Below are 26,772 nucleotides of genomic sequence, written 5' to 3'. Positions count from 1 at the left end.
GGTAAGTAAGGAGCCTGCTTCCGAGGGGAATATTCGCAGAAGAAAAATAGGTGAGATGAAAGAGATTAGAATAGGAGAAGAGTGTTAGATTAAGAAGGAGTGATAAGAAACCCAGCTTGAAACTCGACATTGACTCTGGATATATGAAGACTTATAAGTCCATCAGTATCTCTTGTCTCTAGAAGTGCAACACATATTCGTGGTTAGCGTAGCCGCCAAGTTGTCTTGGTGTCCTGACCATCTTTCCATCCTGACCTGTCCCAAGATGGTAATTTGCAATACACTTCAATCTACAATGACCATACAGATGATTAGGACCATGCAGGTAAACTTAGTCTCCCCGCATCCTCCACATTTACCCCAGACTAAAGTATCGGGATAAGTATAGTGCCACGGAAGTTGAGGTTGACAACTTGTTTTCCAGTGTTTATGTAGTGGAGTTTACTCTATACTGAGCATGGAAAGTATCTTTGAAATAAATGATATTGAGATCTTAGATGAGTATTCTCATTGAAGGTCTATGATACCAAGTGTTTCCTCGTTGTTGAGTTATCTTTTCCGTGCCTCCTCCTCAACTCCATAGTGGCAGCAACAATCACTATACTCAAGACACTCTATCACTACAAGATTATGACAGTATAACTAGTCTCAAAGAAGCCAAACTACCCGGTGATTAGCATGGCAGCTTCCAGATTTTGATTATATACCGCAGTTGTCGGGTTCCTGGCCGAGTACTGTCCAGGGGCGGGAACTCGCTCTGTAAAGGGAACAAGAAGGAGACGATCCCAACATTGTGCATTATCATTTAAATCATTCTTGGAAAGAATACCATTATTGACAAGTAAGGGGAATGGGAGTCCCTGATAGATAACATGGTCACTACAATCTCATCACCTCAAGGGCGACATTTATATTTCATTGAGAGATACTCGGTATAACCATACTTGCCATCTTTTACCATATTCAATGCCAGACCCAGTATTCCACTAGGTTTCGTTTGGTTTGACGACCTCTTCATCATGTTAACGAAGAAGTGGCAAACAAACATGCCGTTGGAAAGAGGCGTTTCTCCAATTATAGTATTTTTGTACTTGATGGCCGTTCTGAACCCCCTGAGTCAACTTATCATGTCGTCGGGAACAGCATCCGAGATAGGTTATGTTGGAGAAGAACCCCAACATTGTTTCCCCTCTCTACCCCAAGACTGGAATTCGGCTTTGTATAAGTCGCGCCCACGATAGCATTTCGGGGTTCAGAGCCGATCGGGGTAGAAGCCGAGCCTAGACACATTGAGTGCCGTCTGATGGCTAGAGAGCTCGGGTTCGACTATCGAGTTGCTACCTCAGCCGTGCGCCATTCCTCCCAAGGAAACCTCTTTGCAAGTCTTGCATGAGAGTCAAGGTGAAGGAGAGCGGGATGTGAAGCTATCGACATGATACGCACAAGTGGAAGCATCATGAGGGTGCTTGGGGATAATAAACTTGCCCGGTATCAGATGATCAGGGAAGATGGTTACCAGCTAAAAGACTCTAGGATAATCGATTATGTCTCTATAAGACTTACATGACATGTTTTTCTCTATGAACAGACCGTGTACAGGGTGCGGATGTTTGCAGAAAGTATATTGATGCTTGCTTCCTTGTCATGGAGGGCAGACCTCTCAGCTTGAACAAGAACACTTGCAATGATGAACAGAATGAAACTAGTCGTGGCTATGGAACACTACTACCGAGATAGAGTGTCACACGATCATGATAAGACAGGAAATGGGCATAGATACCAGAATTCATATCATCTACACTTCCAACCCTCCTAGACACTTCTCATACAAGTCAAGAGACATGATGAGGAAGTTACATGACTTAAGAGCTATATAGATATATAATCCCCATTCTGTAAGTGTATGCAGTTGAGTGTTGTCAAGAAACACGAGAGTACAGAATTTTAGCATGAATCTCATACTGATAATGCTCGGGGGGTGTGGTATCAACGTCTGGTATGCAAAAACTGAGCTACTACCCCTTGTCATTTTGGGTTTCATCTAGTTTCCCAAGATTAGACCAGGCTGTTGTTGTAACTGCACAATAGTGACCGAGTGTTTATGAATGGTGTGTGCATGACCTGGAAGCGATCATCTGGACAATAGCTACAGAGTCTATTCTTGAGGAAAATCCATACGTTGTCGATGTTTTTGCTTCTTATATTGTGGTCGTCACCTTCTCTTTCAGTGCTGTTTCCTTCGATACTTGGTAGATAGTATGGTAAATAGCACCTCTTCGGTTTTTGCATGTAGTGTGTATCAAATCCACGTCTTGTACCTCTTAAATTCATGTTACATATAACTTGTATCTTTATCTAGCTTCAAACGGAGACCAGGTTCCCTTGCTGCGGGAACTATATCCGACCTACACACCAGCTGAACCGAACTATCACCAAACTCGACAAGACGATGCAATGGAAGCATTAACTCCAGACGTGGTAGAAACGCTAGAAGCTCGAGATCCGAGCCATCAGTCTATTTTAGGCAATTGTTTTGACTATGGATATGCTTCTTCTCCCTTCTTGCATCGGTATTTGGCATGGACTAATGAAATTCATGATCCTTTGACCGAAGAATGATAGCTCGACATACACCCTTCCACTCAACGAGGCATCTGTGATAGCAAATCACCCTTTTCATTGGACAATCTACTGTAGTCTACCGGAGGTTGGGCAGGAGCATCTTAGATATAAAACACCGGAGTTCCTCTGTGCCTCGCCCTTCTTATCTTGAGCTCTACAGTTCAGAACTGATACATACACTCATATCAAGGGACTTTGTCCGTACAGGAGTCGAGTATCGAATCCCTATACATCTTAGTCAAGATGCCTTCAGTAATCTACAATACACCGACCTCCCTCCCAGTCCGCAAGCCAGCACCCTTCGTTATCGGCCCAACTAACAAAGCTCCCTTCCGACCTACCAACAAGATCCCGCAAGATGTCGTCGACACAGCTCAAGCCACACCCATTGAAGAGTTCAACGCCAAGAAGCACGTCAACTTCGAGTTCCCCAAGCGGACTTACACTATGAAGGAATGGGGATACGAAAACCAAGGCGTTTCTCCCATCGCTGCCTCCGACCCTTTCCCTCTATTCACTGAAGCTGCTGTCAAGCAAGTTCGTCGTGAACTTCTCAGTGAGGATGTTCTTGGGACGTGCCAGTATGCTTCAACTTTTACGAAGAACCAGATTCGAGGATATACTCAAAAGTACATCACCTCACACACAATGATAGGCCGTTCGACTGACATGTTATAGACAAGCACCCTTTGCTCACGCTCTTTGGAAGAGTCCCGAAGTTCAGCAAGCGGTTTCAAAAGTGGCTGGTATAGATCTAGTTCACGCATTTGAGTATGAGATCGGCCATTGCAACCTCCTCTTCAGCGATGGCGAAGATGAGAAGAAGGGCGCTAGCGACAACGTAGGCTTCTCTTGGCACTACGACAGTTTTCCGTTTGTCTGTGTTACAATGCTCTCAGACTGCTCGGATATGAGGGGCGGTGAGACTGCAGTCCTCAAAGGTGATGGTGAGGTCCTCAAAGTCCGCGGTCCAACCATGGTAAGTTGCACAAGTCACTTAACATAGACATATAAACTAATAATATTCTAGGGTACTGCAGTGATTCTTCAAGGCCGCTATGTCCAACACGCCGCACTTAAAGCCATCGGTAAAGAACGAATCTCCTTCATCACAGCATTCCGTCCCAAGTCTCCCTTTGTCAAGGACGAGATGGTCCTCACGGGTTCTCGACCCATAAGTAATCAGTCAGAACTTGTATATGACTACTGTACCTACCGAGCAGATGTTCTTGAGATACGGTTCCGGGAACACGCCAAGAAGCTTCGCGAGCAGCAAGCTGCGGGTATCAAGTTCAATCCAGATGCCGTGAGGGAGTTTCTTCAGGAGCAGAAGGAGATGTTGGAGGCAACACTTTTGGAGATGATTCCTATTTATGATGTTGTTGAAGTTGAGTAGGGTCTGTGTAACTATCGGCTAGCGAAGTATGGTTTCAATAAGCAATATCAGCAATGACCGATTGAATACGAATATATGGTTCACGTGACTTGACGGAAGAAAGTCCGGAAGTCTTGAATAGATTCCCCGAGCCTCGGCTCCGGGGTGGACTCCCCTCATGACTCCACTTTAGCCGGGGAAGCTTCTTACCCAACAGGGGCATACCCCAGATGAACTCCAAGCCTCGGCTTCATGATAAAGACATTAATAGCATCAAAACCCGCCTTTTTGTATTTTCAATCTACTTGACATAATACCACAGTTGCAAGTAGACACACTCACGTCATGTCTGACAAGGCTCAGAGTCGTATCAATGCCATTGGCAAACAGCTTCTTCCACCGATCAACAAGGTAGCTCCGGGATCAAGTAAGCTTCGCGCCGAAGGCAAAGTCGTCATCATAACAGGTACGTAAACACGAGGCCTCTTCCAAGCACAACATTGACTCGATATAGGTACAAACTCACCGCTGGGAATTGGTCGTGCTACAGCGCATCAATACGCTGAAAGCGGTGCACGAGCATTGTATCTCTGCGACTTTGACGATACGCACCTTGAGTCTCATAAGAAGGAGATCAACGCTGCGTATCCCAAGGTGGAAATTCACACGAGGCGTTTCGATGCAGCGGATGAGGACAAGGTCAAGGAGGTAGTCGATGACGCTATCCAACGCTACGGTCGCTTGGATGTCTTCTTTGCTAATGCTGGAGTCGTCGGCCGAACCACGTTGTTCTCTGACTTTAGCAAAGATGAGTTTATGTCGATACTCAACACCAACACGTCAAGGTATGCGAACCTCCCCACATTACATACTGGATCAGTATCATCTAAATTGCATATTGCAGTGTCTTTCTAGCTGCCAAATACGCGGCACCAGCAATGATGCAAACTTCTGCCGATAAGCCTCAAGCCAGCGGCAGTATCATCGGTACAGCGTCTGTCGCAGGAATTCGCTCCAACGCAGGTTCCACACCGTACTCAGCCTCCAAAGCAGCCGTGGTATCTCTCGCCCAGACGATATCATATCAGCTCGCAGGAACAGGTGTACGAATGAACGCCATCTGCCCAGGTCTCATTGAGACTGGCATGACAGCGCCTGTGTATGAAGCTGCGAGGGCTCGTGGAAGTGAGAAGAAGATTGGACAGTTGAATCCTATGAAGAGAGGCGGTCATGCTGATGAAATCGCTCGTGTTGCGCTCTTCTTGGGAAGTGATGAGAGCAGTTATGTTAACGGACAGGCATGGGCCGTTGATGGAGGGCTGAGTGCTGGCCACCCCTTTGTTCCTGGAAAACTGGGCTGATTGTCTGTCAAGGGGGAGTATAGTTCATCTCTGCTATACCGTCCAGGAAGCGGAGATAAAACACACTTTGGGATATTATCCACGACACTGATCCTCATGAGTAAGCGCTCGCATATCAGCATCTAACAGTGTTTCCGAATACACATATCATTTACGAGTTCTTGATCCCAGCATCAATCTTCCTTTTCTTGGAGTGTTTATGTGTGAATTCGATATTTCCTGTATTAAGCCCATGCCTAGGCATAAGACGCACTCCCTGTACCCATCAAACCCATCAAGTTGAACCGCTAAACGGCGACGTGTTTCTATTGAAACTCTTGTCGAGATGGTAACCCTTCGCGAATCCAGCTACTCGGATGTGACGAGGGTTCCGATGAAACTGAACTGTTTATCAATCGTATCATGACAGAGCGAGATGTGATGTTTGCTTGGCAACACGAGGCAAATATTGTTTCTATTTCTGCCTTTTTCGAAGATCACCACATGTTTTCTTCGTTTCTTTTGTCGCTATAATAGCCACTTTCAAATGCCTTTTTTCTCTCCATGTGCTACCTCGAGGTCATCAATTTGGTATGCTTACTGTTTACAACAACACTGTATGAACCACAGATCCATCAACAACGAGCCAACTGTTCTCAAGGCACAAGCTGATCATTGCCCTTAATCACATGCCGTTATTACTGCCGATAATTATATCCTTGATTCAAACAAAGATCACCAAATGACACCATCAGGAGAATTTAAACTTCTGGAATTCTCCGTCACACCATCACCAAAACGCAATAATCCACCAACGCCCATCTCTAAATTCCCCATTAACTCAAGGGATGGTATGATCTATATGTAGTTTCGTTTGACTTAAACATGTCCGTCGACTAAAAATATGGAGACCCAAGTTTCGGAGTACGACTCTAGTCGAAACCCGATCCTGACTCAAAATACCCCCTTAAAAGGTCCTGAAACACCCAGCGACGGAGAAACCCTTGAGCAACGGAGTTTCATTCCATGGAATAGCAAGGAAACATTCACCAAAAACGTGATTGATAAACGTGAGCCGCGTCATCTTCAAAATCGATTGCCAATAGGGCCAAGACTTAGACGCCCACATTGTCCCCGATATATCGAATATCGACAAGGTCTCTAAACACGAAACTTGAGCTTGTTAGCCTTATCCATCGGCCTTTTTTCCTGCAAACTAATAAACTCAATCCACCAGATCTTTCCACTAATGCAGTCAAAGGTTTACCCCTTGTCCCTTGCAGAGATCGCCAGGGGATCCAATCGTGGTTAATCAATTCCCTGCTTGTGTTTGTCAGAGCCTCTGGATCTTGAAACCATCAGCTTGCCATCGGAGCTGGGGTTCGCTGGCGTCAATATGGGGCGTCTACGCGAGTTCTGGGTTACGTTCGGTAATAGGAGTAGTTGACAGACGTTGACGTCCATCCCATGTTTTTGTTTCGAGGCACATTGTATATAAATGCCCGTTTCTCTGATGTTTCTGTTCAACTTCTGGTTCTCTCCATCGCCACTTTCACTCGCTCTTTTCTTTCATCACTAGACTTTCAGTTGCAGGCATCTGTGGTCAGTCTTTTTTTCACGATCTTTTCCCTCTTTTTTATTTCCTTCAAGTACATTATATTCCTCTTTCAAGATCAAAATGGCTGTCCTTAACCTTGTCACCTTGGCCTTGGCCCTTTCTTCTCCGGCCATGGCCCGTCCTCGCCCTCAGTTTGGCAACGGAGGCGATGCCCAAACACCCGGTGCTGGTCTCGGCGGTGCTCTCCCTACTACCCTTCCTAGTGGTGGTTCTGGTCTCATTCCTTCTGGTCTTCCAAACCTAGGAGGCGGTAATGGAGGTGCCATCCCAACCCCTGGCAGTGGCTTCAACTTGCCCGGCAGCGGCAGTGGTAACGATGCTCCTGCTACCACTCCAGGCACTGGCGGTGGCTTCTTTGGTGGCGGCCGTGGTGGTGGCATTCCCGGCCTTGGAAACCTCCCATTCTTTGGAGGAGGTAACGGAGGTAATGGAGGTGGCTTCTTCGGCGGTGGCGGCAACAACAATGATCCCCCCGCCGCAGCTCCAAGTGGCGGCCTGTCTGGAGGGAATGATGGCGACACCGGCGATGATGCTTCCGCCCCCGCTCCTATTCAAACCCCGGGCACCGGAGGTGGTGTGCAAGGTGCATCCAGTGGCTTCCGAGGCCGTGGTCGATCTCGCAACCAAGACTCCCCTCAGACCCCTGGAGGCAGTGGTAACTCTGATGGAGGAAACGGTGGCGGCCTCGGTGGAAGCCAGCCCGGCGGTGCCATCCCTACTTTCGTTGCTGGACCTGGCAACGGTTTCGGCGAGGGTGGCAATGGTGGAAACGGTGGAAATGGAGGAAACAACGATGCTACTGAGGCTCCTGTCGCTCCCACTCTTGTCCCCTCCCCAGGCAGTGGACTTGAGGGTCCTGGCACTGCTCCCAGCGGTGTCATCCCTACTTTCGTTGCTGGACCAGGAAACGGTTTCGGTGAGGGTAACAGCCCTGGCACCCCTAGCACTCCTATTCAGACTCCTGGCAGCGGAAACCAGCCTGGAGGTGGTCTAGGTGGAAGCCAACCCAGTGGTACCATCCCTACTTTTGTCGCTGGACCCGGCAATGGTTTCGGTGAGGGCGGCAACTCTGGCAGCCCTGACACTCCCGTCCAGACACCCGGCAGCGGAAACGGCAGCCTCCCTGGCGGTAACCAGCCTGGTGGAAGCCTTCCCGGTGGTGATCAGACTCAGCCCGGCGGTGTCATTCCCACCTTCGTCGCTGGACCCGGCAACGGTTTCGATGGTGGTAACGGTCCCGTCGCTACCCCTGCTCCCGGTGCTGGCCTTGGTGGCGGTAACAACAACACTCCCGATGTCCCTGAAGCTCCCGTCCAGACCCCGGGAGCCGGTAGCGGCAGCGGAACCCAGCCTGGCGGTGCTATCCCTACTTTCGTTGCTGGCCCCGGCCAGGGCTTCGGTGGTGGCAACGGCCAGGACGGAGGCTTTCAGAAGCGAGCTCGATCCTCCAAGTAAACGGATTCATGTTGAATAGACAATGATTTGATGGATCTTCTATGTTTAGGAAATGAAGAGGATAGTTCGTATTCCTATAATTCTCGGGTGAGAAGCAGGGCTTAGCACTTCACTATGTATCTACCTCCATGGCAGCACCTTGAGTTGTCGATAGAGCAATTTTGGCGAACATATCTTCCTTCCAGTGCATGTACTTTGTCCGTTTCGCATCGCTGAGAAAGTCGTACTTGTCTTGAAACATGGTGTCCGCCTTTTTTATTTGCATTTTTGGGATTGTCTCCTCATCCAGCATCTCGACGTCCTCGAGATGGCTTCTTTGAGTCAGCTTGACGACATCTGCGATTCCTTGATACCAGTCACCCGTGAGCCATGCTCGTTCGTTGACTTGAGCAACCGCATCGTCGAAATCCTTGGACTTGACGGTCGACCAACCTTCCCAAGCATCCTCCTCCGCCAGATCCTTAACTATAACTTCGTTTCGTGCTCTGGTGAGTAGAGCAAGAATCTCTTTTCGAAGAGGGACATACCCTTCCCTGTCAATACCTTCTCCAGAAGCAAGAGCTTTGACCCGCATAGTCACGAAAAAGTAGATAGCGGCAAACAAAGCCGTGAGATTCTGTAGAACCCACTCGTCATCCGTTCGTCGACCTGCAGGTGTTATGATGGTCTCCATACCAGCCAAAATCGTAGGAGCCAGTTTCTTGTGGTCAGTTTCTGCACATACCCATCTTGTGGTAGGTTGAATCCATGCATGAAGATTAACTCCGGCAAAAGCTTCCTTCTTGCGTGCAGATTTTGTCGGTGTACCAGTTGCCCCCTTTGTTGGTGTTCTGAACTGTGCTAGACTTTGTTCTTTTGTTGGTGTAGCTCTTGATGGCAGTGGTCGTGAGCCAGAGGCAGGTGAGTTATCGGCATCACGGAACCTTGAACCTGGCGTTCTTGTTCGTCCTGGAGTAGCTCTTGTGGGAGTTGAGTTGCCGCGCAGAATGTTATCAAGATGAGTGTAGAGACGCTTGTAGATACGGGGAGGAATTGGTGGTCTTGGTTCGATAGGTGGAAGATCAAGGGTGATTTTGAGACTGGTATCGTAAGCTTTGTATCCCGAATTAATCTCATACTTCATACCGATCACACGCAATGTTTGCGCAAGCGTATGTTCTAGCAATCTCTTCATCTGCCTTTAGGGTACTTGCTTGGTGCCGAGACTGGGCAAGCAAAGAACCTGCAAGTTCAACGAGAGCTGGAGGTAAGTCAGAGCCATAAGTTGGCATTAATGAGAGCAACGCTTGCTCAATTTGACGACTCATGTTGATGAGTTGGAATTCTTGTGGCCGCGAGGTTTGATGCAGCTTGAACAAGGAGTCAATATTTAGATGGAGAGCGCGGTTGGTATGGAGACGCGTTGGACAGAGGTTTATTTCTGACGCCAAATCACGGGATATGGACTGTGCTTAATTAGAATCCCCCCACCAGATGATGTTTGTAGATCTCTCGGTACAACAAGGAATGGAGATGAGTTTGTAGGGATCAATTTAGAGAAGTTCAATGAAGTCCAACCTAAAGTTCAGGTATGGCATTGATCTTACAGAAAGGTTGTTCCTGTTCTAGATCAGCCATAGAAAATATCAAAGTTAATTTACATACCTCCAAAGTTCAAAGAACGATCCAGCCCAAGTTCTTGATACTCAGCGTTGAGGCTGTCCAAGAGCCATACCGCTGTACCTGGAGTTAAGCTTTTAGTGGCTCAGCGGCTTGGGAACCCCTGGCAGCCCACCTCCAAATCCAGATCAATAGGGACCACGTTCGCTTGAGTCGTTGCTAGGTCCTTTCAGATTGGAACTTCACTCCTTTAAAGTCGACTTCTCCCAACGTCAATTGCCTTGTAATACCCGCATCGCGCAAGTCTATATTTTTTGCTCCTCTTCTGTGATTCTCGCGCCAGGTCTACAACACAATGCGCACCGGTGTCTTGCTCAGTGTCGCTTTTGCGACCACTGTCTTTGCTCATGGCGGCGCTCACTCGCAGAAGCCAGTTGTTGATGCCAATGCCGACTGGATGACCAAACATATGGCGGGTATGTTACTATGTTGTTCTCTTCAAAATGCGCTGTGACTATACTTACATGTTTCTTCCAGAGGAGCATCATGTTCAAGGCTGGGACGCCGACTCCTTCTTCACCCTCCACGATTACAACAGCGACGGCTGGTGGCAAGCTGCTGAGTTGATGCGAACGTACGGTCTCTTCGACGAATCAAACAAGGGCATGACCGAGAAGAAGAAGGACGAGGTTCGCGATGTTCTGCTGGGTCTTCTCGATAAGGACGGCGACTCCTCTGTCAGTCGCCAGGAGTGGATGGACTTTATCAAGTCTGGAAAGACACTCCCCGACCTAAACACTGGCCCTGGCCACCACGGCGACGATGAGTACGAGTATGAAATTCATCATTGGGAGAAGTACCACGACGACAACACCAAGCTCGAGGACCTGACACATCCCGAAGACATTGAGCATTTTAAGAAACATGACGAGATGGAGGACGCCCAGGAACGCCTCGAAGCAATGCAGAAGCTCTCCATCGTCGAGGCCAACATTCCTCAAAAGTTCCGACGACAATAGACGATAGAACGCGATACCGAACTGTATTTTACTTTACCTAGAATACCATGACTGGGGCAGGGACTCGGGGTGTGTGTGATAGGGGCGCATGACATCATGAGGGATGAAACTGAAATTCTATGTATTCGATATTATTGGGATAATAGGCATGATACGCGATATAGCTAGATCTTGTAAACATGAACGTCGAAGACGCAGTGCCAGACGCCTGGTGCGAATGTCTTGACAAGCTCGATATGCTCGGCCTTAGCTGCCCGATCTGTTCCTTGGCTCCAGTCGTCGAATTTGCACTGGATCTCCTGGCGTCTTGCTTCTGTGTCGTTTGCGCCAACGTTTTCGTGAAGATGCAGCCATGTCTCACTGGCTGGAGAAGAAATATCCCATGTGTCTCTCCAAGTTGGTTCGCTTGTGGGTAAGAAACCGCAGTTGATGTGCCGTACATCTTGTGCAATGCCATTGCCCTGTAGCGACTGTATCCTCTGTAGAGCTTTCTCATTGCTCTCCAAGAACACAATAATATGCTCTCCTCCGTTTAGGATCTCTTCATTTGGTAGGGCCAAGTCTGAGCCTTGGACAATTCGAACGCTCCATCGGTTTGCTTTGGCACCACGTCGTAGACCCTCGACACTCCATGGGTTGATCTCCCAGCATAAGACCCTCATGCCAAGTCGAGCATATGAAAAGACAAAGTATCCGATTCCAGCATAGAGATCAGCCGCCCATGAGCCCTGGAGTGTCTTGTTTCCCATGTCCAACAGTCTTGCTTTCTCTTTGACATTTCCCCGGCTGAACATTGTCCATCTGGGCGCCCATGTTTGTAATATTCCATTTTGCTTCGTCGAGACCCATAATGACTTTTCAAAATCTTCTTCAGAGGGTTCATCCGCTGAGGCATCTGAAGATCCAAAATCTCCGTAGAGAGTGCGAAGCCCACTTGGGCTTCTTCTCACATTCTCATCCGCCTCCTCACCTGCTTTATGTAGAGGAATGCCTTCATTCACGGCAAGATGAGTCAGTGGCTCCTTTGCTTGTGTCGATAGTTGTTCTAGGATCTTAGACCAGAGTTGTTGGCATGAATCTGGGCCCGCGTCTTGCAATGTGGTTGTCCAGGGTAGGGATGTGAAGCTTCCTGTGGGCAGCAAGACCATTGGTTCATAAATGGTAAAGCGCTTGGGTGCGCTGTTCAAGAGTCCGGCTTTCCATTCTTGATCTGTCTCGGTTTTGGAAATTAGCCCTGAGCCAATCCATTCGTTGATGGCATTTTGTATTGGATTGCTTTTGGGGGCCTTTGGTTTTGGCATGTTGGTGGGAGGTGGAGTTTTGTGAGTGATCCACCAAGAAGGGTTCAGATAACTTCTATCAAAACAGAGTTGACGATGTCATGTGGGAGGCCATTGAACAAAATAACCACTCTGCTCATTTAAAGAGCCAAGAAGCATCGGGAACTTCACAAATGTAATAAAATGAAGTGATCATACTTGCTCATAATTGAGGTCCCAACTCTACCCAACCCAAAACCATCCATTTCCATTCCCACTAAAATCACCGATGGACCATGGGTATTTTGACCCTATGCTATTCTACATGCAACATATGCCATTAAGTCCGTTATACGTACACCATCCTTCATCACAGGAAGTAATCACCAGGTCCCCTTCTGTTTGCCGGGACATGTCTCTGGTCGTCAGGAACGGCAGAGAAAATGCTAAACCTGGGGTTCAAGTCCTTATCCACAGCCATGATAGAAGCAACATTACCACAGCGGTAGCAGTAGTTGGGTGCCGACCAGACGGTCACTACTGAGTTCTCTGGGAAATGATACTGATGATCGTTAGTACAACCCTTGTCGTGATAGAAGGACGCTAAATACCTTGTAACCCTCGTTAACGAGCTGATGGGCTCGAGCAATCAATTTCAAACCGTTGACATGATTGAACTCAGTTGCAACTTTGTCTCCGAATAGCCATCCAGCGCCACGAGGGCTGATAGCCCACGTTTCGACATCTTCTGGATCTGACCACACCAAGTCACAGAACGCACCCTCGTGGGGAATCTCTTGCGCACGGGCAACAACTCGGATCTGATCAATCGTCCTAATCTCGGGACTCAAACCGCCGTGGACACAGAGAATCTCGCCGTCGATGATGGCGGCAAGGACGAGGAAATCGAACACATGACAGCATGCCTTCCAAACAGAGGCGTTGCCATACTTTTGCTGACACTCCTCGTAAAATCCATACACTTGGGTAATTTGCCGAGACTCGTGGTTACCACGAACAAGAACTATTCTGTCAGGGTATCTGTGGAATATGGTTAGCCAAGACACGCGACCAGCACCAAAGGCTGCTTACTTCGCCTTCAGGCACATTAGTAATGTGAAGGTCTCCAGACTGAAGTAACCTCGATCCACGAAATCTCCTAGGAAGATGTATCGAGTATCCGCACTCTGACTTGACTTGTTCACTGTGACACCAGACTCGGTTTGATCTGCCATTGTGGAATCAGGATCCTCCTCTGCCTCAACTGCCTCGGTCTCCTCCGCGCCGCTGGATGTTGCATTCTCGCCCGAAGACTTTATCTTCTTCCTCAACTTGGGGTTTGTAATCTCTGTTGGTGGCTCGATATCGTCAGAGGTAATGACTGTGGTAGCTGTCTTCGGCGCCTGCACGTTGGACTCGCCTGGCATACCGCCAGATACCCGGAAGAGCTCGAGAAGGTCGTAGAACTGGCCGTGAATGTCGCCGCACACAGTGACGGGGGTGCAAACTGGCTGAATGTTGGATTCTGAGATACCGAGTCAGCAGGTCAGCGGTGAATCTGAGTCTGACGGTCTTCACCTTCCATCAAAATCTCCTTGACCTTCTCGCACAGCTCCTTCATAGCGCGCTCAGGCAAATAATGACATTGTTTGGCCTCCTCTAGCCACTCATCGAGGCCGGCATTGGGCCCCAGATTCGCAGGGCCTGGTCGAGGTACGCCTGAAGCCATGATCTAGCATGCCCCTTCAATGGAAGATCTATATGGGAGGATGATGGCGGGGAGAGATATGCCAGCCCAGCGAAGCCTGTACTGCGATATGTGAGGTGTTGGTCGTAGTACTGGTACACATGCGGCGAATGGGGTGGGGCTTATGCTTAGGCCTGCTTGCCTTGCTATGGAGGGGTGCGATAGTGAAACGCCGGGAATTCTTCGGCCATCACCAGAGAGAGAAACTTTGACAGGATATTCACCTGCTATTTTGGTTAAGGTTATAAATAATTCTTACCCACTTCAAGATTCCTCTTTTACTAACTTACAGATTCCTTTTTATCCTTGAAAAGATCATACGCACCGATAATCGAGATCACACGTGAGGAATTCATCATTCGGTGGATAATCGCATATCTCTCCAATATCGCCCCACTGCCACTGGCGGGGCAGCAAGGCCGCGACTCATCGAGCCTTACAGCACTCACTTGAGCCTTTCGCTATATCGATCAACATAACGGTATTGTCAGTTACAACCTAAGGTATTTGCGGTATGCGAGATGTCAGCTCAAGCACCACAAGTCCTGTCTCGACGGGCAAACGGAGGTCTTCAGACATCATCAAATCAGACCTCAGAACCAACAAAGGTGATTAGTGACGTTCGGGACTAAGGGACATGGATATCTGACCTGTTTTAGGGAAAGGGGTCACACGAGAACAGTTCTCATGGAAAAGCTAGAGGGAGAGGCTCTAATGCAAGATCTACCGAGGCCAATAAGGTGATATTACAAGATTCGCGAGAAACGACGACACTCTGACTAACTATGATGAAAGCATGCGAATGAGAGCGAAACTCCAAAACCCACCAAAACCAAGGCTCATAACGAGGGTGAAAAGCTCGTGATACGTCGTCTGCCTCCTGGAATGACCCAGGCAGAATTTGTATCAATTCTTGGAAGTGAGTGGGAGTTGGGTAAGGGCAAGGTTGACTGGTTTTCCTTCGCTGGAGGAAAGATTTCTACTGAGTATGGCACTCAACGTTGCGACCGAGTTTTACATTACTGACTCCATTAAAAGCCCCTCGAAACCTTCTCGGCCTGGCCGCGCCTACGTTCATGTTATGAAAAAGGATGATATCTTGCCTATGAGCGATGCTGTGCGAACCGCTGTCTGGGAGGATGCGAAGGCATCTTTTAATAGCCCTTCTTTGATTGGTCCTCCTTCAGTTGAGTTTGCCATTTACAAGAAGGTCCCAAGCAATAAGAAGCGCACCGATGCTCGACAGGGAACAATCGATCAGGATCCTGAATTCATGGCTTTCCTGGAGGAACTAGCGAACCCAGCGCCGCCAAAAGAAACCGTCGAAGGAGAAGAGGGCGACGACCTTGGTAAGGCGGAGGCTAAAGTCACCACTACGCCGCTCATCGAGTACCTCAAGGAGAAGAAGGCAAACAAAGCAAAGGAGAGCTCATCCTCCAAAAATTCCAAACATGGGCAGGATTCTAGAAGCGGCAAGGGGAAGAACTCGTCTAAGGACGAAGACTCGGGTAAGAAGAAGGGCAAAGAGTCCAAGGCAGATAAAGTAGAAAAGACCCCCAAGGAGACGGTCAAAATCCTCACCAAGAAAGCAACTTCTGAGCCGAATGCGGAGACCTCGAAGACCAATACTAAAAGCCAGCCCAACGACTCAAGCGCCCAGGAAACTGCACCCAAGAGCCGACGTGCGGGAATTTTGGCTGCAGCAAGGATCCTTCAACGAGATCTTGGTCTCAGTCCCGGAAGTGCGCACAGAAAGGCGCGTCAAGACGCTGCCAAAGCAGATGCAGATGCAAAGACGCCAGAAAAGGAGAGCATATCTACTGCCGAAACAAAGGCTAGTGCTTCTGAAAGCCCATCTTCGCCTGTCAAACCAGCCGAGGCAGAAGCACCAGAACCGAAGGGACGAGGTGCTGGAAATGCCAACAAGCAGCAGCAGTCAAACCGCAGAACTCGAGGCGGAAAGAATGCTGAGAAGAGCAAGGAAAAGGAGAAGGGTAAGGAAAATAGTAAGGAGAAAGCTAAGGAGAGCACATCGGGTCAACCAGCTCCCACCCCTCCAATTGTGCTCCTCAAGAAGAAAGGTAATGATGCTGAATCTAACTCACCGACGAAGCCAGCGAATACCACAACGCAAGCGCAGGCCGCACAGGGAGGGAGATCGAAAACAGACAATGCAGCCGGTGGCTCTAAAGGCGGACCTAATAAGGGACCCAATGCCCAGAAGAAGCCCCCTACTGTTTCTCCTGATGCTACTCGTGGCTTTGTCAAGCATGCCAACCCCTCCCAAGGCGTTACTGAGGCGTTGCTCAAACAGACGCTCTCAAATTTTGGCACAATCACCTTTGTTGAGATTGACAAGCGAAAGGGGTTCGCTTATGTTGACTTTGCTGAACACGAGGGTCTTGTGAAGGCTGTTACAGCCAGTCCCATCACTGTTGCACAGGGTACTGTGCAAGTTTTGGAGCGCAAGGACAAGAAGCCTGCCAATACGAACGCAAACGCGGCCACGACAGCACCTGCACCAGCTGCTGGATCTGCTGCGTCGGAAAAGGCGTCTGGCCGTGGTCGACGTGGACGAGGTGGAGGCAATAAGGCAAAGGATTCTGGTCCTAACAATCAAGGGACTGCTGCTCCTCCTTCAGCTCCAGCCAACACTGGCGGCTGAGTGTAACGAGATGGTTTTCGGACTTTTCTCGAACATCTTACTCTTCTATCGAGCAGCACGATTTGCCCCGTTGTGCCGCTGTTTATGAGCCCAATGTGCAATCCAGTTGCTCAACAAGTCCAACTTATCTCAAAGCATGGACACTACGCAGCCAGGAGGCGGGTAGCAGAGCAGCTGAACCATTGCAGGCGGATAAGAGCACGACTCATTTCTAGTCTTTGTGCCTTTGCCTTGCGCGAACATGCTACGAATCCAATGCAGAGTCGATCTTTTGATAGACAATTACTCTAACGGAAAGTGGCGTTTGAGGAAGCGAGAGGTGGCACAGTGAGGAAGGGGGTGATTATGCTAGGTTCAGAGATCGAAGCAGCAATATGACTTTTGCGTCTACAGTTCGTATTGATAAGTGATTACATTGAGAATGTGGCTAGATGTGCGGCGTGGTCTTGGGATAAAACGTCAACTGGCACATACGGATGCTTCATGAGCTTTCCCAACCCCTCCCTCCCGAACAATGCAGATGGTAGGTCTTCCATGAAACAAGAAAAGGTCTCGATCATTATCACATTATTAAATAAATGCCGCAAGAACCTCTTTGGTGAATGCCGTCATCTGGGTGGTCATGGCGTACATAAGAGCATAACCCCTGAATCAAGTGCGGAGAGCCTATTATGACTCACGAGGCGTCAAGAAAGTGAGGGGGAATCAGACATTCAGATTCACAGAGGCAGAAGAGGAAACAAGTGTTTTAACAGAATATTCAAAAAAAGACTCTAGTGCTACTAATACTAATAAACTATCCTAACATGGGTGGTATCGTTCCTACACAGGCTGTTGGACCTGCATCCTGTAGCAAACGCGTTACAAATCTATCTGGTATGACAACAAGAAAAGCGAAAATGTGTATCTAGAAAAGAGAATAAGAACAACAAGAAAAAAATAAATAAAAGAAATCCAATCCCTTCGAGGGAACACCTTTTTAGAAAGCCAAACAACACTGTACTTTTTGGTATCCCAAAACCGAAAATTGCGCCGTTCCTATATCCATTCAAGCCTGAATCCTTGGCCATGACGCTGAAATCGCTCCAACTGAAACCATGACAACGTACAACAACAATGCGAGAACAAATCCAACTGCAATCGCTTCGCTTTGAGCAAAAACCTTCCTTGCATGCGCCTTTGCGTCCGTAAACCACAACGTCTCTCCCACGCTCCGACGAGCAGCTTTGAGTCCAGGCAAACCGTCCATGCTCAGCACGTTGGTTTCCTTATGATACTCCAACAACGTATTGTTTTCAACTCGCTTTGCCACCCACATATCCATTGTAGGCCTCTCCTCAAACACAGCCAGCTCATTCACTTTACCATCCACACCCTCGCGAAGGACTTGCTCGAGAGACAAGTTCTTCTCAGAGGTCTCATCAGGTGCATATATACCCCTCTTCACCCGGGGAACACCGAAGCCACAGCTTGTCTGGGCTTCAAACACATCAGCCAGAATGATGGCTCTGGCGCCATCAAATGTAGAACGCTTTCCCTTGGAGATTCGACGGACCAGATCTGGGAAGGCTGGGTCATCCCATTCGACAATCCTGGACCGGCAGAAGAAGCGGGCAATCCGAGGGGCGGGGCCGAAACTCATAAACATCAAACACAGGCGGCCATTATCGTATGAATGGGCAATAGTCTCACATCCGGAACCAGTGCGGTCGATGTAGGCACACTGGTTGGGTCCTAGGATAGCGAAGTGCGAGTCTGTAAGGCCTTTGGGAGAGACATTGATATGAGAGCCATGGGTAGGAGCAGAGCCTGTGAAGAAGACAGGTTGCTGCTGCACCCAGGCGGCGAGGTCCTCGGGAATGGAAGGGTAAAGCTTCATGGCGATGATGTAAAACGTATGTATGAAAAGCAGAGATCCCAATCAACTCGATTGGGGTCTGTGTATAGCTGCAAAAACCAACAGAAAAATAAATGTAAGTCTAAGTTGGGATGCTGCGAGTGAGATTGGATAATCCTGTGGGGGGCTTAAATATCTCGGCCGGCGTCGGTAACCATATTCCATGCGGGGGCAAGGCGACACATTAGTAGACTAGGCCTGGAACAACTCGCCATTGGAATTGAGTCATAATAGGAAGGTGACTGGCCAGAATCCGATCATAGGTAACAATTGGAAGAGATAAGAGGTGGAGCTTGGTGTAAAGCCCTACCTACTAGGATCTCACTCCTCGAGGGCGTCTCGAGGAGGGAGTATGCTCATGTGAATGATGACGATCCCCATGAGCATCCTGCTTTGACCTGTGGCCCATTCTATCTGGTGGCATCCAGTCAGAGACCAGGTAACCTTGAGAATGGCAGATCAAACAAGACAAAAGAATGATTAGTTAGGGATGGGGTAGGCATGGTAAGAACCATCCTCATACCGCTCATCATCGTATGCGCTGCTGTCGCTGCTGAAGTGACCATTGACAATGCTGGTCGTGCGAGGGACATTGGAATAAGCCCCGCTAGACACAACACTGGCGGCCTTGCGTCCTGTTGCCATATGGCCGTAAGCGTCAAAGTCGCTTGAGGGGGCATCATAACGAGGAGACCAACCTCCGGGACCCCATGGCTCGATGAAGCTGGTCTGACGAGGTGCCACGGCAGGGCGCTCATCAAACCGCTTCGACAAGCGTTCCTTGGCCTCGAATCTTTCCTTGTCCTTAGGCTTTTCGCTGCGCTGGGGGCGTCCTCGATCCTCCCGGTCGCGGTCGCGGCGCTCGCGATCCTCCCGGTGACGTCTCTCACGAGTGTGTTCCTCACGAGAGCTCTCCTCCCGTTCAGACTGGTGACGATCCTCCTGCTCACGGTGGCGATCCTCGCGAGGTTCTCGCTTGCTGGAAGACTTGGTAGAAACCTTGCTAGAGGCCTTGCTGGAGGCCTTGCTGGAAGGACGGGAGGGGTTCTTACGGCCCTCCTGTAGAGGGGCAGGAAGGGGACTGGGCATTGGGCTGGACATGGGGCTCGTCATGGCAGACGAGGGAGCTTGGCTGCTTACAGCATTGTGGCGCATGGTGAGGTTCTCATGCTTAGCCTGGAGACCGATGAAGCGCTGCTCAAGGTCATGGTGCTCGAACTTGACGCGCTCATTTTCCTCCTTGAGGGCCTCCTTTTCTTCTTTGAGTTCCTCGCACTCATTGTTCAGGCGGCGCTTATCGCCCTTGAGTTCCTCGAAGTCTGTGTTCAGGCGGCGGTTGTCCTCTCGTAGGACATCAGCCTCAGAGCGGACACCCTCAATCTGAGCCTTGAGCTCACGACATGAGATTGTAGACTCATTGAGCTTGCGGGTGGTTTCTTCGAGGGATGTCTTGGACTCGTTCAACTTGCGGGTGAGCTGCTCGATGGTGGCCTTGAGCTTGTCGTTCTGGGCGCTCAATTTGTCGTTCTCGGCATTGGCCTTGTTGAGTTCTGTGTTTGCCTTTTGAAGGTCGTCGCGCAGCTCGGATTCGATATCAAATTCATATTCGTAGTCATGGTCTTGTACTACAAAAGGAAAAGCGAGGTTAGTCAGCTGAGGCGGGGAACCCGAAAGGCGACCATTGAACATACCAGTCAATGCCCTTGATTTGGAGGAGGAAGAAGAGTTAGTGCTTCTGGCAGAGACAGTGCTCCTAACAGAGGAGCTGCTCCTCTTAGATGGGCTAGCAGAAGTCCGCTGGTGGAGAGGCATGGCGTCGGTTTGGACTGTTTACGATCGCCAACAATAAGAAAGAAGGAATAGAGAAGAGGCGAGAAGTGACGCCAAAGTCGTCTCGATAATTTGTGTTCGTGGTTATTTTGTGGTGTTAACTCTGTTCGCTGCGGTGCAGCTCTGCCCAACGACCAGCGGTGTAAATTGGTCTGGCAGGCGGGTAGAAGAGCGCGGGCGTTTTTGGCTGGAAGCTCTCTACTGGAGGGGTTGTAGCGGGAACGGGAGCGGGAGCGCGAGGGGCCACAAAGGCAAAAAAAAGTGACGTCGAGTTAAGAGAGATGAGTTGAGTGTTAAACTCAAGTTAGTTGTTAACTATTGCTTTACCAACAAGTAAAACAAAGACGATAGATAAATATCCTTTCTGCAACACAGTACAGAGTAGAATAGAATATTCGAGAGAAAAGGTCGGAATAAACCTGTGTGTGGTGAAAAGAGAAGTAAGTTCAGGTGCAGGCAGAAGAGGGAAAAAGTAGAATATTCGGGTTGATATGGGTTTTGTCAAACTCGGCTGTGGGAGAGAAAAAAAGAAAGGCGTACAGGCTACAGGTGTCTTAGTTGTCTGGAATGGGGGGTGGGCTATAGAAGGGGGGCGCAATAAAGGAAGGGCCAGGTCTAAGACAAAGCAAGGCAGGTAGGCAGACAGAGAGGCAGGGGATAGAGTATCAATATGGAAAGAAAGGAAATTGAAGTGAATGAGGTGCTCCTTCTAAGACATGGTTGTTGTTGTCTGTGCCTGCCTCAGAGTTCATGAAGTTACCTGCTTTTCATCTATCCTCTTACACACTTACACTCTTCTTTGATCTATGCTCAACATGGACAGATGACGACAAAACGCAGATGGGGAGACGATTATCTGCGGTCTGCTATGGTCTACCTTTACTCAACTGCACGTCTATGCAGAGTCGGTACATTACGGTGCACGCAAACGCGGAGAGAGACGGGAAAGGGACAGACAGACAGTATGCAGACTCCTCTGATCCTACGTACTCTGTAGTACTATACACACCCGCACCGCACATGCACCCGAGGGATAGGGAACAGGCATTTTCTTCCTCTCCATCCTCTTCGCTGCGTTACAAAATAGCATCAACCCCTGTCCAGACTGAGAGAATAAAGGGAGTTGAGGGTGTGAAAACCACCAAAGAGGGAGTGAAGGGGAACTCTTTTTCCAACCTCGTGATTGGAACATCAGAGACATGGTAAATGGAAACTGGGCCTGGCGCACACTCAGACTCGCATTTGCGCTTCAGACAAGCCATGGATCCTTTCTCAACACATTAAACCCGCCAGTGCGGTATACGCAAAGTCGATGAGTGAAAGCGTTGTGACGCCAACACCAGGGACCGCAACCAACGCTCAGTGCCCAAGGGGAGCCGACTAGAGCCCAATGCCCACTTCGCCCACACCTCCAAACGTTAAACCCCTGTCAAAGCCGGGGTCTTTTTCTGTTTCTCTGCCGGTTCGGCTTCTAAATTCTGGCCTTTCTGTGCTCTTATACCACCCCCGGCTCTTTGCTTGGACATTGATTCCTGAATCCCTCATATCGCCGAAAAAGGGGCATGATATGGGATATTATTATTGCTATTCCGCGGCCTGTGCTACGCCGTAACCTAGGCAAAGCAAAAGAAAACACCTGCAGCGGAAAAGCAACGAGAAAAGGCCTAGACAGAGGAAAGGGCTTAGAAAAGCGTTGCCGACATCGTCACCGTCTTTAAAAGCTACCCCCCAGTCATCAACCAGACACCCTGGATGACAGACAGGGGGGGTCGGAAACAGCCAGTTTGACTTCCGTTGATTGTCATGATATCCACGAACATTCTGCATTCCTCCCACTAACCACCCTCCAAAAAAAGATACGGAGGAAATTATGATTCACATTGTCGCAACGTTTGCAATACTGGTTCGCCAACCCCAACCTATTTTCGAAAAAAAAGTCGTGTTGTTGATTATCTGCTGGCCGACGACGACTCCGCTTCATGCCGCTTCGTGGCTAAGTACTGTCACCGGTGCGGACACCGCCATCTGAGCGAGCGACCAAGTCACTTTTTATGCCGCCCCTGGAGCGCCTCCGCCGCCCACAAAGCACCCAAAAGAGTCCGTTTTGGACGGAAGCTATAGGAGAGTGACTCATCGGGCTGGCGGAGGGAAGGATTCGCTTGACAAGCTAACATGGAAGTTTCGCCGTATCGTTGGTTGCGTTTCTGCGCCGTCACCCTTGTCGTCAATGCGAGTTATTCGGCACATGGAAAGAAAGCTTTACAACTATTTCGTGTGTGTGCAAACATCCATCCAATTTGAACTCCCGTGGTGCGTTACTCTGGACCAGGGCAGCCATTGATGTGATGTGTGTGAAACCCTCCTTATTCGTTTGTCTGTGGTTACCCAACCCTTTCAGCTCACTTTCTTGCATCCGCGAGCAGATGAGTGGCAGCATGGCTTCGGTTGGTAACCCATGATGTATTCTGCAGGACGTGCGATATCATGCGCATCATGAATGGAGGGAAACGATTTACACTACCTATGTAGGTACGATATCGTACTGCGATTCTAGTTGGTATTCCAACATAATCGTGGGGAGACATCGCTCATCAGGTCGGAATGGAAGAGCTTGTGTGTGGAGAGCAAAACCATTTCAAGTCAAGACCCATGCCCTAGTACTCGAGAAGCCGCCCGCCGCCCATCGCCGGTCGCCTGGGCCCGGACCCGGGGGACATCCGCCGGGAGGGCCTCCCGCTTCTGGGGGTTTAATAACCTAAACGCTCGAGCTTCTTTCCCTACCCGCTTGTCAGAACAAAATTGGGGCAGAAAGGAAATTTCTGACTCGGTGGGAATGGAGTGTTTGATATTGACTGGGGCTGGGTCATTAGACTCATAAGCGCCCCCCTTTGTTTTCGGCTCGTGAGGTGGCCTCGAGCTAGTTTGACTCTTGCTGGCATTCAATGCTTGATTATGAGCTTTTTTGTGGATTGAGTTGAGCGAGCTCCGTCATTATCGTGGGCTCTCCTTGCATTCCCGCATTCCGCCGCCAAGCTACCCCCCGTTACCACGTTTCCAGCCCTAGCTCCTTATGCTCTATTGCGTGCGTTTGAACTCCTACCCCCTGAATTTGGTTGTTTGTTGATCAATTTTAGATATGGAATTTTGTGTACCGACACGAGGTCTTCAGCCCCAAACCCAGTACGTACCCTGCCTTACCGACCCAGCGGGAGGAGGCTGCTCCCGTCCACCTCCACCCTCCAGGTTTCGTTTGCCTCTAAGGGTAACGGTCGCTAAATGGCTTGCGGTGCGGGTATATCACGGTTGACAGGCTTCGATGAGATTTCCGAACTCGGAAAGTAAACGTCAAACCTTTCACCGTGGCATCGCTAATTAAACTGCGGATCTACCCGCGCTTGCTGGCGACTCTCAACCAAAGACGTATCACATTGTCATATCGCTTTTTCAAGTCACGCACACTTGAGATCGAGGTGTGCCGTTTTTACAATGCAATTTGTTGATCAAATTGCCCGTCATTCCTAGACTCTAGACTATACACAGCCCCTGTTTTGATAAGCGCGACCAATTTATTCTGAGGCCCTCCATGTGAGTCAACTGGATAATGCTGTGAGGAAAGGTCATGTGAAAATACTGTACCCCAGCTACTTTACTTCACCCAGGCAACCCTGAGCCAGGCTTCGCAACCTCTTCGCACTGGTCACCCGCTTTCAGACTCACACCTCTTGGCGCCTTCATGTCCTCCACATCCGCCACGATACCATCACTACGGCTCCCTCCCGTCTACTCCACACCCATTCATTCACGGTCCCTCAAACCTCGATACTAGTTCGGTGTGCAGCCATTTTACCTTGTTACCACACCCTCATCAGACTGTTCTTTCGCGGATCAAGGCACTGCCATATGCACACATATTCTCAAACCGCTCCTCCACCAGTTCCACACATCAACATCCAATGTCTTGTCGGCCCCCAAAGGTTATCCTGGTCGCCTTTTTCCACTTAAACCAGGCGACCAATCCTTATGGTCCCAAAGTCCCCTTCTGCCTAGAATAGGACTTTTTCTTTCAACGTTTCCCGCCTGTTTTCTAACTTTGAGGCCGCCTCTATTGGTCATTACCCCTCTCTCCTTGGTTGCCTCGTCTGCCCCTCCATTCCACGTCGTCGTTGTCTTTGACATGCCCCACGAGTTTCGGGAAACGGTGCGCGATACCACGGAATATCGCGTTGCACCGCGTAAAGTACTCAGCTCATGTCAAAACAAAATGAATTTTAGTATGGTTCGCCAGGAGACAGCAAGGCATCAGTGTGCATATCGAGCTGTCGAGAACATCAGTCTTACAAAGCATGCGATTATTGCGGCTCAAATGCACTGCCATCATGCCACATTACGCCATGACAGTGTATAATGCTCAAATGATCAGAATCCAGCCTGTTCTTTTTGCTTCTAGTGAGCTGAGACGAAACTGTAAATCTCTAGTGACATTTTGGTGTTGCTAGTTTGCTTACCTGATGCTTAGTATCGTTGCAAAAGTGAAGTTTCTAAGACATTTTATGTCTGGATACTACCCTGAGTCGAGTCGAGTTCTCATGACCATTCCATCCTTTTTGTTTATGATGGGATTCGTACGTCACAAGATAGCATTCATGCAGTCTAACCTAGCCACGCGGTCACATAGAATCGTTATTTTTGTCAATTCATGAGGGGTGCAAGATGCTCTTAGTGGGAGACTATCATTCTCTCTACTCGACCACATAGGATATCTGTGTATGAACAAACTCCGTCCAACGTATTGCCATGCCTCCTCCTCTAGTAGAATGTAATCATTGCAAAAGATATAGGTTACGTTGAGTTTGTATGACCTGAAACCTAACTTTCATTCAGAAAGGGGTATATCCAACTGCGGAGTGTCAGTATATCAACAGATGAGATAGAGGTTTCTTTATACCTTAGTAACAAAGAAGAAGAAAAAAAGAAAGTCTCTGTGGAAGAAAAGAATAGCGCAAGGGAATAGTGCCAGATGATGGCGGTGTTAACAAAGGGGGGATCAAGGGCCCGTCTAGACCTTGACCATTGTTCTATTTGAATAATATCATGATGCTCATAACGAAACCATCTGAGGGTATAAAGAAGGACCAAATAAGAAATTAACAAACGCGCCGCCGCTTCAAAACATCATCGTAATACTCCGTCTTCTCAGTCTTGGACTCAACAATCGTAATCAGACCAAGATGTCGCTCCCGTAGTTCATCGTACTTCTTCTTCCAGAATCCAGATTGGTTTGTCCAGTACTCAATCTGCTTAGTCAAGTCTGCAACTCTGCGACTGAGACTCTGGTCAATCTGCTTAGATAGCTCGCGCACTCTAAAGCGAAGATCTCCATTATCATCTCGTAGAGTTTTGTTCTCCCTTTCAAGTCTGCATATCTTGGTGCGCAGCTTCTCTAGCTCGAAGTGATAAGTGTGAACTGGAGGATCGCAGGGTTTTTCGGCTGCACGACGAAGACACTCGTTCTCGCGGGAGAGTTTGGCGATTTGGTCGTTGAGAGAGGGGATGACGACGTGGCATAGTCGATGAGTCTCTGCTTCAGAGCTGTGGAGTCGAGATCGAAGGGTTTCGTTTTGGGAAGCGTATGCTTGGTTGGCCTCATCGAGAAGTTCGTTCTGTCGTACGAGAGTTCTCCATTCTTCACGGCTGACTTTGTAGTAGTCGCATGGATGGCGGTGGGAGTGGTGGTAAGATCGCGAGCGCTTGATGGTTACGAGCTGAGGACGTCCATCGGGGCTGGTCTCGACATAACAGCGTCGAGACATGTTGAGTCTATGTTTCGTTTCGCTAAGTTTCTTTCGTATTTGACAGTCGAGATAGTCCAGAGTTGCGTCAAGTTTAGAAGACAGAAGATCTGGGTTTAAGATAGTTGGGTAGGATGGAAGATATAAAGAAAGTGTCTCGATAACTTGAGACTTATGAAAAGGTCTTGAAGTGATATGAATGACCTATTGTTGTTTCAAAACAGCTCCCACGGATATAAAGAATGACAGTTGAAAGAGACAGTCGGGCCAATGCAGGTGATCAAAGAAGGTCAGAAGTGTTTGAACAAGGGAATTATGCCTACGAAGAGCATAGGCTTTTATAAGCAATCAGTTGGAATTAAACAATCATTAAGAACTCGCATTAAAGACACCATGACTTGGATGTTCCACTTTGAGAAGCACGCGGACGCGAAATTCTCAACATCGTGGCTTGTAGAAGCGTATGATGTGGTAAAGTGTAAGTGAGTGTCTGGTTGAGGGTTGAGCGTAGGACTCAAACTGTGGCAGAGCAATACATGGTATGGGCCTTTAACTTA

General features: G+C 48.9%; 11 protein-coding genes across 11 annotated transcripts; 5 read left to right on the top strand and 6 right to left on the bottom strand.

Moving 5' to 3' along the window:
- Positions 1-2,865: 2,865 nt before the first annotated feature.
- On the top strand, positions 2,866-4,037 carry BKA55DRAFT_603319 (uncharacterized protein; the record flags this gene model as incomplete). Its single annotated transcript, XM_046196567.1, has 3 exons — positions 2,866-3,251; positions 3,301-3,601; positions 3,653-4,037. 3 exons carry the CDS (start codon positions 2,866-2,868, stop codon positions 4,016-4,018), a joined length of 1,053 nt encoding a protein of 350 aa, XP_046057363.1. The 3' UTR covers positions 4,019-4,037.
- A 305-nt stretch (positions 4,038-4,342) lies between these two features.
- BKA55DRAFT_496617 (uncharacterized protein) lies at positions 4,343-5,358 on the top strand (the record flags this gene model as incomplete). The annotated part of the gene is made up of 3 exons (XM_046186390.1): positions 4,343-4,463; positions 4,512-4,842; positions 4,902-5,358. The coding sequence occupies 3 exons, from the start codon at positions 4,343-4,345 to the stop codon at positions 5,356-5,358; spliced, it is 909 nt and encodes a 302-aa protein (XP_046057362.1).
- A 1,550-nt stretch (positions 5,359-6,908) lies between these two features.
- BKA55DRAFT_54851 (uncharacterized protein) lies at positions 6,909-8,640 on the top strand. Its single transcript, XM_046191124.1, has one exon. The coding sequence runs from the start codon at positions 7,016-7,018 to the stop codon at positions 8,408-8,410; it is 1,395 nt and encodes a 464-aa protein (XP_046057361.1). The 5' UTR covers positions 6,909-7,015; the 3' UTR covers positions 8,411-8,640.
- BKA55DRAFT_498242 (origin recognition complex, subunit 6) lies at positions 8,523-9,717 on the bottom strand (the record flags this gene model as incomplete). The annotated part of the gene is made up of 2 exons (XM_046186531.1): positions 8,523-9,489; positions 9,536-9,717. The coding sequence occupies 2 exons, from the start codon at positions 9,715-9,717 to the stop codon at positions 8,523-8,525; spliced, it is 1,149 nt and encodes a 382-aa protein (XP_046057360.1).
- Positions 9,718-10,364: 647 nt separating this feature from the next.
- BKA55DRAFT_533183 (uncharacterized protein) lies at positions 10,365-11,028 on the top strand (the record flags this gene model as incomplete). The annotated part of the gene is made up of 2 exons (XM_046189432.1): positions 10,365-10,485; positions 10,547-11,028. The coding sequence occupies 2 exons, from the start codon at positions 10,365-10,367 to the stop codon at positions 11,026-11,028; spliced, it is 603 nt and encodes a 200-aa protein (XP_046057359.1).
- Positions 11,029-11,192: 164 nt separating this feature from the next.
- On the bottom strand, positions 11,193-12,329 carry BKA55DRAFT_496033 (S-adenosyl-L-methionine-dependent methyltransferase; the record flags this gene model as incomplete). The annotated part of the gene is made up of 1 exon (XM_046186338.1): positions 11,193-12,329. One exon carries the CDS (start codon positions 12,327-12,329, stop codon positions 11,193-11,195), a length of 1,137 nt encoding a protein of 378 aa, XP_046057358.1.
- Positions 12,330-12,657: 328 nt separating this feature from the next.
- On the bottom strand, positions 12,658-14,016 carry BKA55DRAFT_533181 (Metallo-dependent phosphatase-like protein; the record flags this gene model as incomplete). Its single annotated transcript, XM_046189431.1, has 4 exons — positions 12,658-12,849; positions 12,899-13,328; positions 13,380-13,812; positions 13,866-14,016. The coding sequence occupies 4 exons, from the start codon at positions 14,014-14,016 to the stop codon at positions 12,658-12,660; spliced, it is 1,206 nt and encodes a 401-aa protein (XP_046057357.1).
- Positions 14,017-14,555: 539 nt separating this feature from the next.
- Positions 14,556-16,699, top strand: BKA55DRAFT_683645 (Smg-4/UPF3 family-domain-containing protein; the record flags this gene model as incomplete). Its single annotated transcript, XM_046198537.1, has 4 exons — positions 14,556-14,642; positions 14,694-14,774; positions 14,830-15,020; positions 15,073-16,699. 4 exons carry the CDS (start codon positions 14,556-14,558, stop codon positions 16,697-16,699), a joined length of 1,986 nt encoding a protein of 661 aa, XP_046057356.1.
- Positions 16,700-17,747: 1,048 nt separating this feature from the next.
- BKA55DRAFT_533179 (uncharacterized protein) lies at positions 17,748-18,578 on the bottom strand (the record flags this gene model as incomplete). Its single annotated transcript, XM_046189430.1, has 1 exon — positions 17,748-18,578. One exon carries the CDS (start codon positions 18,576-18,578, stop codon positions 17,748-17,750), a length of 831 nt encoding a protein of 276 aa, XP_046057355.1.
- Positions 18,579-19,076: 498 nt separating this feature from the next.
- BKA55DRAFT_683643 (uncharacterized protein) lies at positions 19,077-20,408 on the bottom strand (the record flags this gene model as incomplete). Its single annotated transcript, XM_046198536.1, has 2 exons — positions 19,077-20,221; positions 20,288-20,408. The coding sequence occupies 2 exons, from the start codon at positions 20,406-20,408 to the stop codon at positions 19,077-19,079; spliced, it is 1,266 nt and encodes a 421-aa protein (XP_046057354.1).
- A 4,768-nt stretch (positions 20,409-25,176) lies between these two features.
- Positions 25,177-26,360, bottom strand: BKA55DRAFT_54639 (uncharacterized protein). Its single transcript, XM_046190911.1, has 2 exons — positions 25,372-26,360; positions 25,177-25,323 (listed from the first exon to the last, which is right to left on the bottom strand). Exon 1 carries the CDS (start codon positions 26,234-26,236, stop codon positions 25,571-25,573), a length of 666 nt encoding a protein of 221 aa, XP_046057353.1. The 5' UTR covers positions 26,237-26,360; the 3' UTR covers positions 25,177-25,323; positions 25,372-25,570.
- Between the last annotated feature and the right edge of the window lie 412 nt (positions 26,361-26,772).

Source organism: Fusarium redolens (assembly GCF_020744475.1).
Source record: "Fusarium redolens strain MPI-CAGE-AT-0023 chromosome Unknown BKA55scaffold_1, whole genome shotgun sequence".
In the NCBI taxonomy this organism is placed as follows: domain Eukaryota; kingdom Fungi; phylum Ascomycota; class Sordariomycetes; order Hypocreales; family Nectriaceae; genus Fusarium; species Fusarium redolens.
Note: the sequence above shows the minus strand (reverse complement) of the source record. Positions and strands in the feature narration are given on the sequence as shown.